Below are 14036 nucleotides of genomic sequence, written 5' to 3'. Positions count from 1 at the left end.
CTGAGAAAGTTGCAGAGGACCGTTGCAAAACGTCGACGGGGATCGAGAAAAAAAAAAAACACGAACAAGAGATTGAAACAAGAATGTTGCCTCAGCGTGCGTATCGCGCTCCTTAATAAAACGAGGAAACATGAGTTCAGGTCGTGCGAATTACAACACGGTCAAAACCTCTACACCTCTGAAAAATATAATGTTTCCCAACTCTGTGGCGTGTGACATAACGCGACTCACCTAGATTCAAAAAGAATTACGGCATCTTGCGGAATTTCAACGATCTAATTAGAAAAAAGCGTAATGTGCTATAATAAAAGTGTAAGTAGGTAGGTACCCAACCATCAACCCAATTCGCTTGACTAAATTTTCAAACCACTACGTTTTATCGAATGACGTATCGTACAGATACACGTGGGTGCGCTTAATTCGATCTACTCAACGCGGGTCACCAATCACAATTACACCCGACCAATTGTTGTACCGATTGCCAATATGATAAGGATAAGCAAGACTTGCCGTAGAGACAATGTGCTTTTCAACGAGTAAAAATATATCCTATATATGCCGAGATCGAATCAGATAACAAATCGACATTGTCAGTCACAGGCAGTATCCGCCTGCGTTACCGCTTTGGTTCAGCATCTGTACCATTTTTTTTTTTTTTTTTTCCTTATTTCTCTCGAAATCGACATCTCCGTCAGGCAGAAACGTGGATATGACACGCGGAAGCTTTACTTCCCACCGATCGTGCGAAAAACCGTCAGCGAGTGTTTCATCCGGCAGAATATAACCACTGAAGAAGTTCACGTACGAGTTGAAACTGGTTCGATTCTAACGCATTGCCTTTGTTCAACGTCTTTGTTTCCTCTCCTGAACTTTAGACGAGGTAGCCGAAGGATCGCATTGCTTCATTCCCGGCTTACCTCGACGCCGGTGGTCGAATGCCTTATGCAGATCCCGGGTCGTTAGGATATCGTGATAATTCGCGATTGACCACCACAAGTAGCAGCCAGAGATACACACGCGTGCCGTGCATCGTACGTGGAGGTAGATAAGGCAAGGTGCCGCAGGGCTTCGCCGAGGTCCAGCGTCAGAGGCCAGAAGTAACGACCGCCTCGTCGTCGGGCAAATGTCAAGGTCGTACTTGGGGCCGTTGAAGTCGAGGCGCACCGAAGCGAAGCGAATCGAAGCGAGGCAGAGCCGGGTTAACATTGGGGTGCGGGCGTGGTCCTTTTCCATCGGGAACCGATTTGCCGATCGCTATATGTGCGGGAGGGGGCCACGTATAAAAGGAACTCTCACCGTCCTCCATGAACACAGACGGAATCGAGAGGAGAGATAGCGAGTACTGGCCGCCAGCAGCGCTATTCAGATTGCAGTACCATTCCCCAAGTACAGTACACGCCAAGTAACCGTCACCATGAACCGTCTGGTAAGTCGCCTTAAGAAACAAAGGAAAGTGAAAGGTGTTGCCCGCCTCTCACAGCGTCACCATCCCCCCCCCCCCCTCCCCCCTCCACTTATCGCTAAACCTGGAAACCGCCCTGCCCCTCACACCTTTCGTCGCCCCGATTTAACTGTCACAGTGATTCGTCGTTGCTGGTCAAGCTTTTCCACCTCGCTTCAAGGTGAACTGATAACAGCACCGACTTCTTACTCGTTATTCATGCGAGGGCTAATTTTAACCTCTGATATTTCGCGAGCAATTTCTTGCCGCTGCACCGCACCGTTTGCACTTGCGATGCCTGCTGCACGAACGCGCCCACTCTTCCAATTCCGAAAGATCATCTGGTCTTTCTCTTCCGTGCTTCCACACCCGTATTATTTCATTTCACTGACGGACGCGTTCTCATGACCTATCCAGATCGTTAGACTTGGAACGGTTTTACTGTGAAACTCGATACGGATTCAAAGCAATTTCACTGTGTAGGTACCTATTTACGCATCGTTTCGTCAATATGCGCTGCACCCAAGCTAAACGAGGGTCTGCAGATTTTGTCAGCCTTCGCTGAAGCTGTCAATTTCTGTCATAATCGAACCCCAGCTATTCGAATTATCGCTTCATATTATCGTTTCTGATATTCGCTACGTGGGATCTCTTTGATGGTTTCGTAAAATCCTGTGTTACGTGAAAAAAATGCTGCGTTCACCTCGGCAAATTAGTATTCTTCGAACGACAATGTCACGGCGCCAGTGTGAGTCCATCGTTGCACAACGAGGATCCAATTGATCGAGGTGCAACGCTCTCTACTTCGATTCAGTCCGATCTCTCCTCGATCATCGATCAAGGTATAGCGGACAGTTAACAAGTGTGAGTCCGTGACTGCTTTGGCGCCACTCTCCCATCTACGGACAACGATATGCCGAGACTAGACAGCGAAATCACCGACATCCTGGTTGCCTTGAAACGTCAAAACCGATCGCGGCAAATCAACAACGACACAAATAAAAATTTATACTCGTCCAGGCACACACGTACACATACTCGGGAAATTCACTGTCCGTTTTGATCGCCTTCCGCGTTCCACGGTCTCCAAAACACCTCATCTTTTCCCCTCGCAAGACACTCGAGACGTACAGAATTTAATATTAGACTGGACGATGGTGTGCATGGTAAAACCCTGTGACATCCACAGCGTACCTGTTAACCAGTACAGCCCGTAGTACAGAACCTGCAAATCACGACAAGACCCAGTTATTTTCACCTAGTCATGCCTGAGACGACTGTAACTTTTGTCCGTGTTAACCAGAGCACCTTGGTCCCGCGATACCAAGGCCAATCGGACCCAGTTTTCTCCGAACAGAGTGCATATTTCGCCCAGATTACGAATCGCGCGTTGTAACCATTCGACCATTGTCCGTTCGCAGATCGTCCTCGTGGCTCTGGCCTCCTCGTGCAGCGCAGGATACTCCGGATCACCGGCCTACGGAGGCCACGGTGTCGGACCTGCGGGAGGCGCCGTGCAGTACGCGCCACCGGCGCCGGTCGGTGAGGATGGAAGCGTGATCGACACCCCGGAGGTGGCGCAGGCCAAGGCGGCTCACTTCGCGGAGTACGCCAGAGCCGCGGCTCGCGCCGCCGAGGAGAAGGCCCACCAGCAGGGCGTCCAGGGTGGCTACGCTTCCCAGGGTCTCGGCGCCTACGCCGCCGGCCCGACACCCGCCCCCTACTCTCGGCCAGCTTACGCCAGCCCGGCCCCCGTCTACGCGAGTCCCGCACCCTCTTACGCCGCCCCCGCACCCCAGGCCTACTCGGCACCCCAGCAGTACAACGGCCCGAGTTACTCGGCCCCCAAGGCCTACAACGCCCCGGCTACCAAGTCCGCCTTCGTCCCAGCGCCCCTCGCTGAGGATGGAACCGTGATCGACACCCCGGAGGTTGCCGCCCTTAAGTCTGCCCGTCTTGCTCAGCTCGCCGAGGCCGAGGCACGCGCCTACAAATACGGTGGAGCCGAGGACTACAATGGCCAGGGTGAGTAATGCGCGGGAGATGGAGTGGCTGAGGTCCCGTTCGTTTTCTTTATTTTGACGGAAAGAACAGGAAGTCGGACCGAACTTGATTTCTTAATTTTCACAGAGCTTTGGTCACAGTAGGGAGTAGGGAGTTACTTAGCTTGAGGATCACCAAGTCGCGAATGAGACTTCTAGCGACCTCGTAGGTCAGGATTATGGTGTGCGTACGCCGACTGACGTCTCAGCGGGTAACGTTTCAGAACCGCGAAACGAACGACTGACGCAACAGCGAGGTGAAACCGGTTTCTACAAACGGTCTCGATCAATAGAGTTCCAGATAAATAAGTTTTTAAACGCGTCCGTAATTCCTCTATAAAGAAGTGATTTGTTATCGTACTTCAAACCTCCGATGTTCAATCGATATTTTGGAACGCCAAACTCACGATCAATCTATCTCTCGAGTTTTTCACGATACTCTGGACGTCTCTAAGGCAGATGAGCTCGAACAGTTGAAACAAAAACAGAAAAAAACTCATTCAACGAGCCTCTTATTCATCTCATTTTCTCACCTTGCCTTCCTCTTCAGAATACGCAGCCGCTCCCCAAAGGTACAGCGCCCCAGCCGCTCCCCAGTACAACGCCGCCCCCAACGTGAGGTCCTACGCCGGACCCGGACCCTACTCTCAGGGTGCCCGAGGCTACGCTGCAGCCCCAGCAGCCTCTTCTCCGATCCGTTACGACGCCCCAGCCCCGACTGACAGGGACGGTCGCGTCGTCGAGACACCGGAAGTGGCTCAGGCCACGGCAGCTCACCTTGCAGCTCACGCTGCGGCGACCTCGTACCAGCCCCAACAAGCTTCTTACCAGCCCCAGCAGGCCTACCAGCAGCCACAGAGGGCCTTCCAATCGGCCCAGGGATACCAACCACATTGGTAAAGTGATAAAAGGAAGAGTAAGGAGGGGGAGGAGACAACGGGGAGTGAAGAACCGGCATATAACGCCCCGCGAATAATCGACGTACTGTAAATAACGCTAGGCCAATAAATTGTTTTATATACAAATTTCCCATTGTAACAATCGAGATATGCACCACCCACGTTTTCTAATCCCTGAACCGTTGCGCAATTGTACTCCAGCCCGTATCAAACAAACCGCCAAATAATTCTGTTTCCCAATGGAAACGTGATGTAATCATCCCGTGCGTTTGTTCAGCCTGGTACTAACGATCAATTGTCTCAATTCTTACTCACGGTAATAAACTGATTGGCAGCTATTCGCTATAATCCCGATCTTTTTGCCAAAAATGTTAACAAGCACTTGACACTTGTTCAATCATCAAGTTCTAAAAAATCAATCTAGGAATTCGTTACTGTACTAAAAACCAGACCGTCCAGGGTCAGGATCACCCTGCGTTTCTAGAAACGGACACTTTGCTCCGAATTTACTCTCTGCATTAAAGGGTTGCGGAAGTTTGTCGTAAAAGTTTGACAGAGTGAACGATATTCTGCACTTTTTCGCCATAAAAAACCATCGTATGGGTGTGATTTTATTCGCGCGATCTTAATTTCACACATATAAATTGAGTAATTACACGATTGCTCACATTGCATACATATTTACATAACGTGGCTCGATCCAAAAGCAATTTTAATGTCTACGAGTATAGTTAGCGAATCAAGCTCTGCTTTCATCGTGTTTTTGAATTCCTCATCAATTCAATGTGCGAATGTTATATTACCGAGGCCTGTAGCCTGGTGGAAATTGATAAAATTGAAGAAATAATAGCAGACGGTTGACCGAAGGCTGGTACGTAGTCCGAGAAGCGGGCAGGTATTACTCATAGACCACAGGCTAGCCTCGATTTGATTTTGTCGCGGATTGCGGTAAGTGTAACTCAAGAGATCATAGAGATCACGACGCGTTTTCACCCGGTGTAGACATCGCGGACCGTTGCAGCGACTCGCGTCTGAGATCTAACGGCCGTAATTCGTCAGAAGCGCCACTAATGAGGAGGAATTTTAACAACAGGGTATAGGCGGCATCTTTATAAATCCGCCTCTCAATATCAGGGTTACAGACAATCTTGATGTTTGTTTAATTTCTTTCTCAGAGCTGTGAAAATTTTACCTGGACGCGAACCCCGTAAACAAGTAGTTGGAATTGCCTTTTTTCCACTTCCGCCACTATCCATCGACTCGACGTTGTGAAGGTATGACGTAATTACCGTTCACATAACTCGATAGAAGGATAATAAAATTACACGAAAGTTTTGTCAACTTTTTTTCGCGGCAACACGCGCGGCGCGCGAAGCTTTTTTTCTCCAGTTTTGTTGCCTCGTAGGTTTAGGTATAAGAATGACGTAACCGTGGTTCAAATCAGGGGAGCTGGTCACTGGCGAGGCCATCGTAAAACGTTGAGGAAAAAAAAAGGAGAAGAAATTAGGAGCAAAAATCTCAAATTACCGATCTGTATCGCGAATCTTTGGAATTCATATATTACAACACTACACGCCTCACATCGCGATTGTTTTTAATATATTATAATATTACGTGAATTTGCTGTCGAGAATTAATCTTACGAAACAGGTCATCGAGATGACGACGTGAGAAGAAATGCCGGAGAACGGAACATCGGATTCTTTTATTCCGCGGCGTTCCCCTTTGGCTTTGATTCGCCTTACACAAAACGCAATATAATTATGCGACATTTATGATTTTCCAAGTTTCTGGCAACCGCTTGTAGAAAGCATCCGAGACGAAATTAGGCTGACTTAACGGTAGCCGCAGGTAATTAATCATTGGATTATCCGTGTGCGAGCAATTGCTGATGAGTATCGAGTTACCATCGCGTTTGCGCTTTGAAACCCGACGACGCGTGGTCGGGGAATTATCGTAATACCATAAACAGGACTCGAGATATGCTCGAGTGGATCTATTTCAACGGGACACCCCTTACCCGATCCACGAGGTGGAGTCGATCTGCATTTGAAAGGTCGTGAAAAGTAACAGCCGGCCAAGCCTCGTCGACGGAAAGATCTGAAACCGCGATGCATAAACAATCTCACGAGGCTTTTGAGCAGTGCATGAGTATAGTGCAATCGAAATTACAAGAGATAGGCGAATCAACTTACAGGTTACGAGGAATGGCAACCGACTGAAGTCGAGGCGAGGTCCGCCCATTCAAATTAGTGGCTTAAGATCACCGTGGTCCAGATTTTTGGCCGAGGTGATCGTCGTTTTCGGTGATCAAGGGATTTCTAAAATTCATAGACACGAGTGAGAGGCGGCGGCGAAAAGTGTAATACGAAGCACTAGATATAATGTTTGAGTCACGTAAAATATATGATCGGCCGATCGGTGAACGCGTTAATTCAGGCACCCGAGCAACGTGAGGTTTAGATTCGTTAACGCCGTTGTCGGCATGACCCAAACGTTATACCCCGTTGTGCAACTATCGCTTGCCGACCGACGTGGTCGAGAAAATTTTTATTCGAATTACAGGTGTTGCGACGTTAGAGATTCGACAACGAGACGCGGGGATTAATTAACACGCGAAGTCTAGGCCTCGTCTAATTTGCATGGTTGTAGGTGACAGGCTTGCAATTTGCAGAAACGTTCGGTCACACCTGTACAATTTTTATGAAAAATTGACAAACGTCAAATAAGTAGATAATATCATGCGTTCAGGCTGAAGGAATGAGAAAATGTACCCTGTCCTGTTTCGAAAACAGAGAGCCCGATTTATCTGCAGTTTTGTAACTTTGTACGAACAAGGAAACAATCCCGAAAACCGCATCGTCGCGGTTCGACACTCCATTACAGTCGCTAATCATGCGCGTGCAATATTGAAATATAAAAAAATATTATGATTTGTAAATCGAGACGCAAATGTGCAATCCTAATCGTATCATTGAACATTTTGCACCCAGGTTAATTGCGTCGTTTGAAAAATCTGTAAACAGAAGTGTCGCTGCTTATTAAATTATTAAATTCTTCGAACGATGTTCGAGCTCAAGACAATAGAAATTAGTCGAAAAATGAATAACGATTAACCGTTATGATCACAGGGAACTGTTTTTTTTTTTTTCTCTCTGTCTAATTTGATATTGTTTTCCGTTCGGGTGAAATAACCCGCGTGTTTTGATGACGCAAATTACCGCACCAGCACCTTACGTCACTCGCGTCACGCATGTTGAACCTGAGCCGTCCTCACCACATTTCAATTCCAAATGGTAATAACGGTGCATGCCACAACCGAACCGCGTCCTTGCCTCATCCGCGGCCACGAACACCGCACAAGAACAATAACACCTGCTGTGGCCTGCCAGGAAGGTGGACGAGGTGTTCGCCGATCGAGATTGACGCCAGGTCAAAGTTCACGAATCCGTCCCTTATTCGATGATTCGTCAAATTTATTGACAATTCGCAACGAGACGAATTCGCCAACAATTAAAGAACAATTATAGAACGAGTAGAAACTTGGTAGCAAGCAAATCATGTGCGTGACCACACGTGGAGCGTACTTACATGAATTTTCGCAATCTGATGCAATGTGAAGTTACAACAACTGTGCGAATATTACAAAGGGTAATTAATTAGAAAAGAAAAATGCGCTGCGTTTATGAGGGAAAGCACGTCGATGCATTTTAAAACAAAATAAAATTGCGAGTACGAATAAGAATCGATTCTTATGCGATAAAAGTATAATCGGAAAAAGTTTGCAGATCCGAAACCCACAATTTCTTACACGTTTTACGCAACACCTCCTACGAGTTGCAGTGTCGTTCTTTTCTCGCGGATTTTCTTCACGTGGGTATCGGACGGAAAGAAGACTGCCTTGAGCAACTTCTCTGATCTATGACTATTGCTTATAGATGCGTAGTAGGTATAATATTTTGCGGCTTGGCAACAAAAGGGCCCATGTACAAACTGTGCCATTTATTAACACTGCAGCATAATGTCCCTGACATATTTTATTCGCGATCATCTGGGCTTCTAGGAGATATCGCAAAAGATAAAGTCTGTAAGAACAGAAAAAAATGAAAACCAAAAAACCTACAAATAAAACAGAAAGATATTTGAATTATTCCGTTTCCAGGTTTTCGGGAATACGAATCATGTTGAAAGTCAACGACTTTAGAATCGGGTTTCAGTTTGGAAAAGATTATTCAACAATTCGGTTCCAGCACAAGTTACATTTCGACTATTGCCTTTTTCAACATTTAATTGCACGAAAAATATCACTGCAGTTTCAATGCTTTGAAATGTTCTGCGTAGGTACTCGAGACGAGTAACTATTGCGATGTAATTTAACCAAACTGTTTATAAACCTCGGTGCCAAAAGATGGATAAAAAATTAATTGATTTTCGTTGCTTCGAGCGACGGATAAATCAGAGCAAAAAATAACGTAGGCGTTCCTCGATAGTCGAATTAGCATGAGGATATAGCATCAAGTAACTTAAGAATAATTTCTGCAAGTATGAGGGGCCGCATTGTGCACACGTGAACTTCCTAACCGCAGGGATGAAAGTATTTTTTGAATCGTTAACACTGCTGCGTAATTTTTTTTTTTTTCCAGAGTTGAAGATGAACGGCAAAGGGCCGACCAATTACGATCTAGGAAATAACCAGGTAATTAGAGTATTTTTCTGGGCGTGGCGATAGAGTTATAACGTTGTTGTAGTGGTGAGGCCAACTTGAGGTGCTATAAAAGCGACGGCTCTCTCGTCCCCAGCGCACTCCTATCCGATCCAAGTCCTATAAGGTTTCACGTTTGTGGTGTCTTAGTAGCGCAGCGATGAAATTACTTGTAAGTGCAGCGTTATAACAAAGGATATATTAAAACCACGCAGTATATAGGTGAAAGAATTAATCGTTTTTGCACTAAAAACACTAATCGAATATTAACGCAAAGCATTAGATAATAGGGCAGATAAGTAACAAGCTTAGCACGCCTTGATTAGAACAGCGTTCGATTAACTCGTTCAAAAGAGCTTCCGATACATACAGTAATGTTTAAAATTGTACAAAAGTCACGGTGCTCGTGTTAGAAATTGAATTCATTGCTCGATAGAAAAAATATCTGTAGACCGTATGATCAGAAATCAATTTTACAGATCAAGTAAGTCGATTCTTGGTGGGCTTAATTTCAGATCATAAATTCCAGATCAAAATATAACATGATTAAGAATGTCGACAATTATTACTCTTCAACAGTTATTTCAATCGCGTTAAGCTTCATATCTTTAACCACGTGATCCGATGAATGCTTCCTTTAATTTCGCGATTCAAAAATTCAAAAATCTAACAGATCAGCGCTATCGCGACAACCGGGAGTTCAGGCATCTCCGAGAATCGACTATGCAGCTCACGTAGAGAAAGAAACTTTTGAAAAAGACCTGAGCAGGTTTTCACCTCGCATCTGCGGTCGGCGGTACAAACCGCGTGAAATATGGCCGAGGGAAATCTGGACTACAGCGAGACCGTGCGCGACGGTAGTCGTAACCAAAGAGAGGGGCATGAAAGAAAAGAAAAAAAAAAGTAGCGTAAAAGGATTGTAAAAACCGTCCCATTGTACGTCGCCGAGGAGAATCACCACGCGTGGGACCCAAAAATGAAACTGTTGTGTACTTCCAGGCGATCTTCTCCATCGCCGCTTCCCTCGTCGCAGCCACCCCTGGATACCAGGTCACCCCCCCCTCCGGATACGGCTACCAGGGACCCTTCGCACCCTTGGCCCACGACGGAAGGGTCCTCGACACCCCCGAGGTGGCCCAGGCCAAGGCGGCCCATCTGGCTGCTCACGCGGCCGCCGCTGCGAGGGCCTCACGACGACACCAGATCTACGATCAAGGCCCCGTTTACGACTACAACGAGGAGCCTAGCGCTTATGAGGCCGCCGCGTATTCCGCACCCTATTCTCAAAGCTACCACGGACCACCAGCTCCTCTGGCCCACGATGGACGCGTCGTTGACACACCTGAGGTGAGAAACAAGAAGTCGAATTAAGGGGGGGTGTTGATGTGCAAGTAGACGGTTTATAGCTAAAAGTGGGTTCATTTTTGGGATGTCATGCATCGACAACCAATCATTCAGTCCCGATGGAGTTTTTTTTTCATTCAAAAAGTACATATATGTGTATATATACATCGAGCTTAATTTTCAATCGATTTTAATAAGAAGGATTTTTATTGACTCTAACGTCAACCTTTTCGCTGGATATTATCGAAAGCGGTTCAAACAATTTGGTTGAAAAATTTGGTCAGCATTCGTGTGGAGACGATTATATTTTTCAAGTCTGCCATTTTTCACATATTTCTTATACACGTGTAAAGAATGTTTAGCGATTGAATAGAAACGTTTTTCTAACTGGTCTGAAATGGGTTTCGGTTGCGAAGAATCAATATCGTATTTGTTACAGTCTCTTTTTTCTCCCGATTATTTTAAAAATGTAGCACCAATTATCTGGGAACCTTTAATTATCGTTATTATTGTTTATTCCAAATTTGTTTTGCCGACATCGAGCATCACATAAGGAATCGAATGAGGAATTGCGACGGTCCGAAAGTATCGCGTGGGTTGCAACTTAGAACCAGCTAATTCAGACTCGTGCTCGCCTTGTACTTGAACTTTAAAAACCGATTTGTCAAAACGTCATTTTTATGCGCTCTACTGAACACTAATATCATAACCCGGAACGGAGGTTACTCTGTTAGTCAGAAAATAGGCGTCGCAACATTTATTTCCATCTGCTAATCATAAAATTAAATGCATACCATTTTTTTAAATTCCATTCGCACGTTTTTCTAGTTTTATTTTTGTGCTCAAGTATTCCATTTCTATACCGAGAATTTGTTTTAGTTAATTTTTTGTTTATTTAATTTTGCAAACTAATGAAATCGAGACGATTCTGACGAAATTTTTTTTACTTTTCCTTAATTTCAAACCAAAAAATCTGAGAAAGTATTTCTAACTTCAAATACTTCAAGTTTTCCTCACACACACAAAACTATTACGCATAAAAGATTCTCGGGATCAGCTATCGTAGCAGTGAATTATAATCGATCGAGTTACCCGGAGCGCGAAGTCAGCAAACAGCTGGTCACGCTAGATTTATGCTAATCAATCTTCACCGTCAACAACTTTACTAAGGTTTCAAGACTCAAGGGTAATGGATTCTGCTGAATAGCTGAATGAATATACAGGATATAATTTTCCCGTTACATCCAATTTCATTACCTCACACTTTCTCGTCTGTCTCTTTCATTCAGGGACAGTGAAAGTAAGTTCCATAGTGAGTACAAGTCCGTCCTCACGTGAAACCGTGCTAATTCCTTACCAAGGAATTTTTCTCCCACACGTTACAACGCCGCGTCATAATAAGTTATTATAAATATAATCGCATGGATTCATCGCGGAAGGTGTACAACCAAGTACATTATACGCGATGAAAAATTGACTCTGTTTATAGAAAACCTGAAATAAATTTCCATTTCACGCTCGAAAAATTCTTCCGACAAACAAGAGATCGATTATCAAATCATCCGGACGCGCGGTTCTACCCAACGCCATAAATAATACCCGAACACTCGCACGACTCACGTCTCTTCAATTCCCGTACTCAGGTCGCCCACGCCAGGGCCGCTCATCTGGCCGCCCACGCTCGAGCAGCTTCCATAGTCAGCCAGTACGGCGGATACGAAGACCAGGGTGGTTACAGAGGCGGATCGGCGGAAAGAAACGCGGGATACGCGACACCGATCCAGGTTTCCTACACGCATTCCGCCCCCGTTGGATACCACGGGCCACCGGCGCCTCTGGATCACGAAGGGCGGGTGATCGACACGCCGGAAGTTGCTCAGGCCAAAGCGGCGCACCTTCAGGCCTACGCAAAAGCCGCGGCGCTGGCTTCGCAGCAGGGTTATTCCGCGGCGGAAGGGCCGTCCGATGACAATTCTTTGAAGGAAGGACCGTCCTACGAGGAGAACTATTACTACTGACATTGAGGACGGGGCCTTATTCTCGTTTTGAGATTCACGTTGGACTTTCCGTATACCATCATGCTCGGCAATCTAGGAAGTTACGGAGAGTCTAACGAGCTTGGAATTCGTCCAGGACACTGCCATGCTCGGTGCGAAGGTTCGAACTCCCCGGTTGAAACGAAAAGGTCGTTCAAACGGTTCTGGGCAATTTTCCAAATTCTAATCTCATCTGGTTTTCTCACCTCGAGGATTATACAGTTCACACGAATACTTGAATATCCTTTGTCGAATCCATTCCACAAATTATATCAATAACGACGCGAGATGTTTATAGAAAAAAAAAAATATCGATCTAAAATTAGAAACGAATTCCGTATCGGATGAGTTGAGCTCGATCTTCCCATTGCATAACTGCTTTTCCGTTGAACTGTAATTGGATCAACAGTTGATTGGCTTTTTCATTGCGTTTTTATCGGCCCAGACCGACTGAATTTCATCCTGTTAATCTGTTGTATTTCTTCTCGGATCGCTTCACTCAGGTACGCGACGGTAAAATCTCATCGATATGGCCTCTCATCAAAAGGAAGAGAAGAATCGAGTTTCACCAAATCACCTCACAAACACGCGCAGTCCGATGAAAGCGAATTGATGATCAAACCGACAGCCGTAACTTCATCGCTCGTGTTTTACCGTCCTTTACTTATCACGGTTTTTACCTTCGTTTCATTACTTCTTTCAACCAGGGATATTCGTTCCGTCTCTTCCGGCGCGCGGCTCGATCACGACTTACCGCCGAAATGTCTTCGCCACTAATTTTTCTACGCTTAGATATAATAATTGTATAATTTACGTGTAGGTACGTTTGTCCTTTGATAAATTATAATATGTTACTATACTATCATATTCTGTTCGCATGCACCGTCCCTTGTTTCCTTATTTTTTTAATAATCCATTTCGAAGATCCGCGACGAAAATCGTCAGTTTCTTCACCCGATCAGTTTCTCGTGTCACTTTCTTTTCAGGATCTATATTACACTCCCGGTTGTCAGCGCGCCACTCTATATTACACTTGCGCTCTTGTGTACGAACATAATGACAATGTAATATGCGCATATCATGCGCTCCACAGAGGCACTTAAGGTGACTGAACAACCTGTCAATTATAGAGATAAGAAATCCGGGCGTTCCCGAAGTGCAACTGTCGGAAAAAACACGTCACCGCATACATATGCAATCGACTGCAGATCTCGAGATGAAATTATATGCATATACGTTGAAAAAAAAATTATTTATCAGCCATGATCCCATTAGGTAACTTGTTGTGACAACCGTTGAATTTTGGTCGGTGCGTCAGAAATAGAAAGACGAAGAAAGCTGGCTTCGTATTGCAAAACGAATTCTCCGACCGGGATGAATTATTTTATTTAATAATTCAAAGCGACGCTCGTGTATCTTCGTAATTGGGGTGCGAATGCATCTTTCTGTCCATCGAACAAAGCTTGTTCCAAATAAATATATTCTTCGTCAAGTCCACGTTCGATTGAATCGATAATTTTCTGAGCGTGGCAGGGCGATAGTTGCGAAATTAATTGGAGCACACCAGGTATG

General features: G+C 45.5%; 1 protein-coding gene across 1 annotated transcript; it reads left to right on the top strand.

Moving 5' to 3' along the window:
• Positions 1-1265: 1265 nt before the first annotated feature.
• LOC124217331 (uncharacterized) lies at positions 1266-13329 on the top strand. The gene is made up of 8 exons (XM_046622743.2): positions 1266-1426; positions 2863-3466; positions 4034-4379; positions 8545-8723; positions 9026-9078; positions 9161-9256; positions 10084-10431; positions 12072-13329. Exons 1-8 carry the CDS (start codon positions 1415-1417, stop codon positions 12444-12446), a joined length of 2013 nt encoding a protein of 670 aa, XP_046478699.1. The 5' UTR covers positions 1266-1414; the 3' UTR covers positions 12447-13329.
• The last annotated feature ends 707 nt before the right edge of the window (positions 13330-14036 follow it).

The sequence above is a fragment of the Neodiprion pinetum genome, chromosome 4 (genome assembly GCF_021155775.2).
Source record: "Neodiprion pinetum isolate iyNeoPine1 chromosome 4, iyNeoPine1.2, whole genome shotgun sequence".
NCBI classification, from domain to species: Eukaryota; Metazoa; Arthropoda; class Insecta; order Hymenoptera; family Diprionidae; genus Neodiprion; species Neodiprion pinetum.
This window is presented reverse-complemented; position numbering and strand designations above follow the sequence as displayed.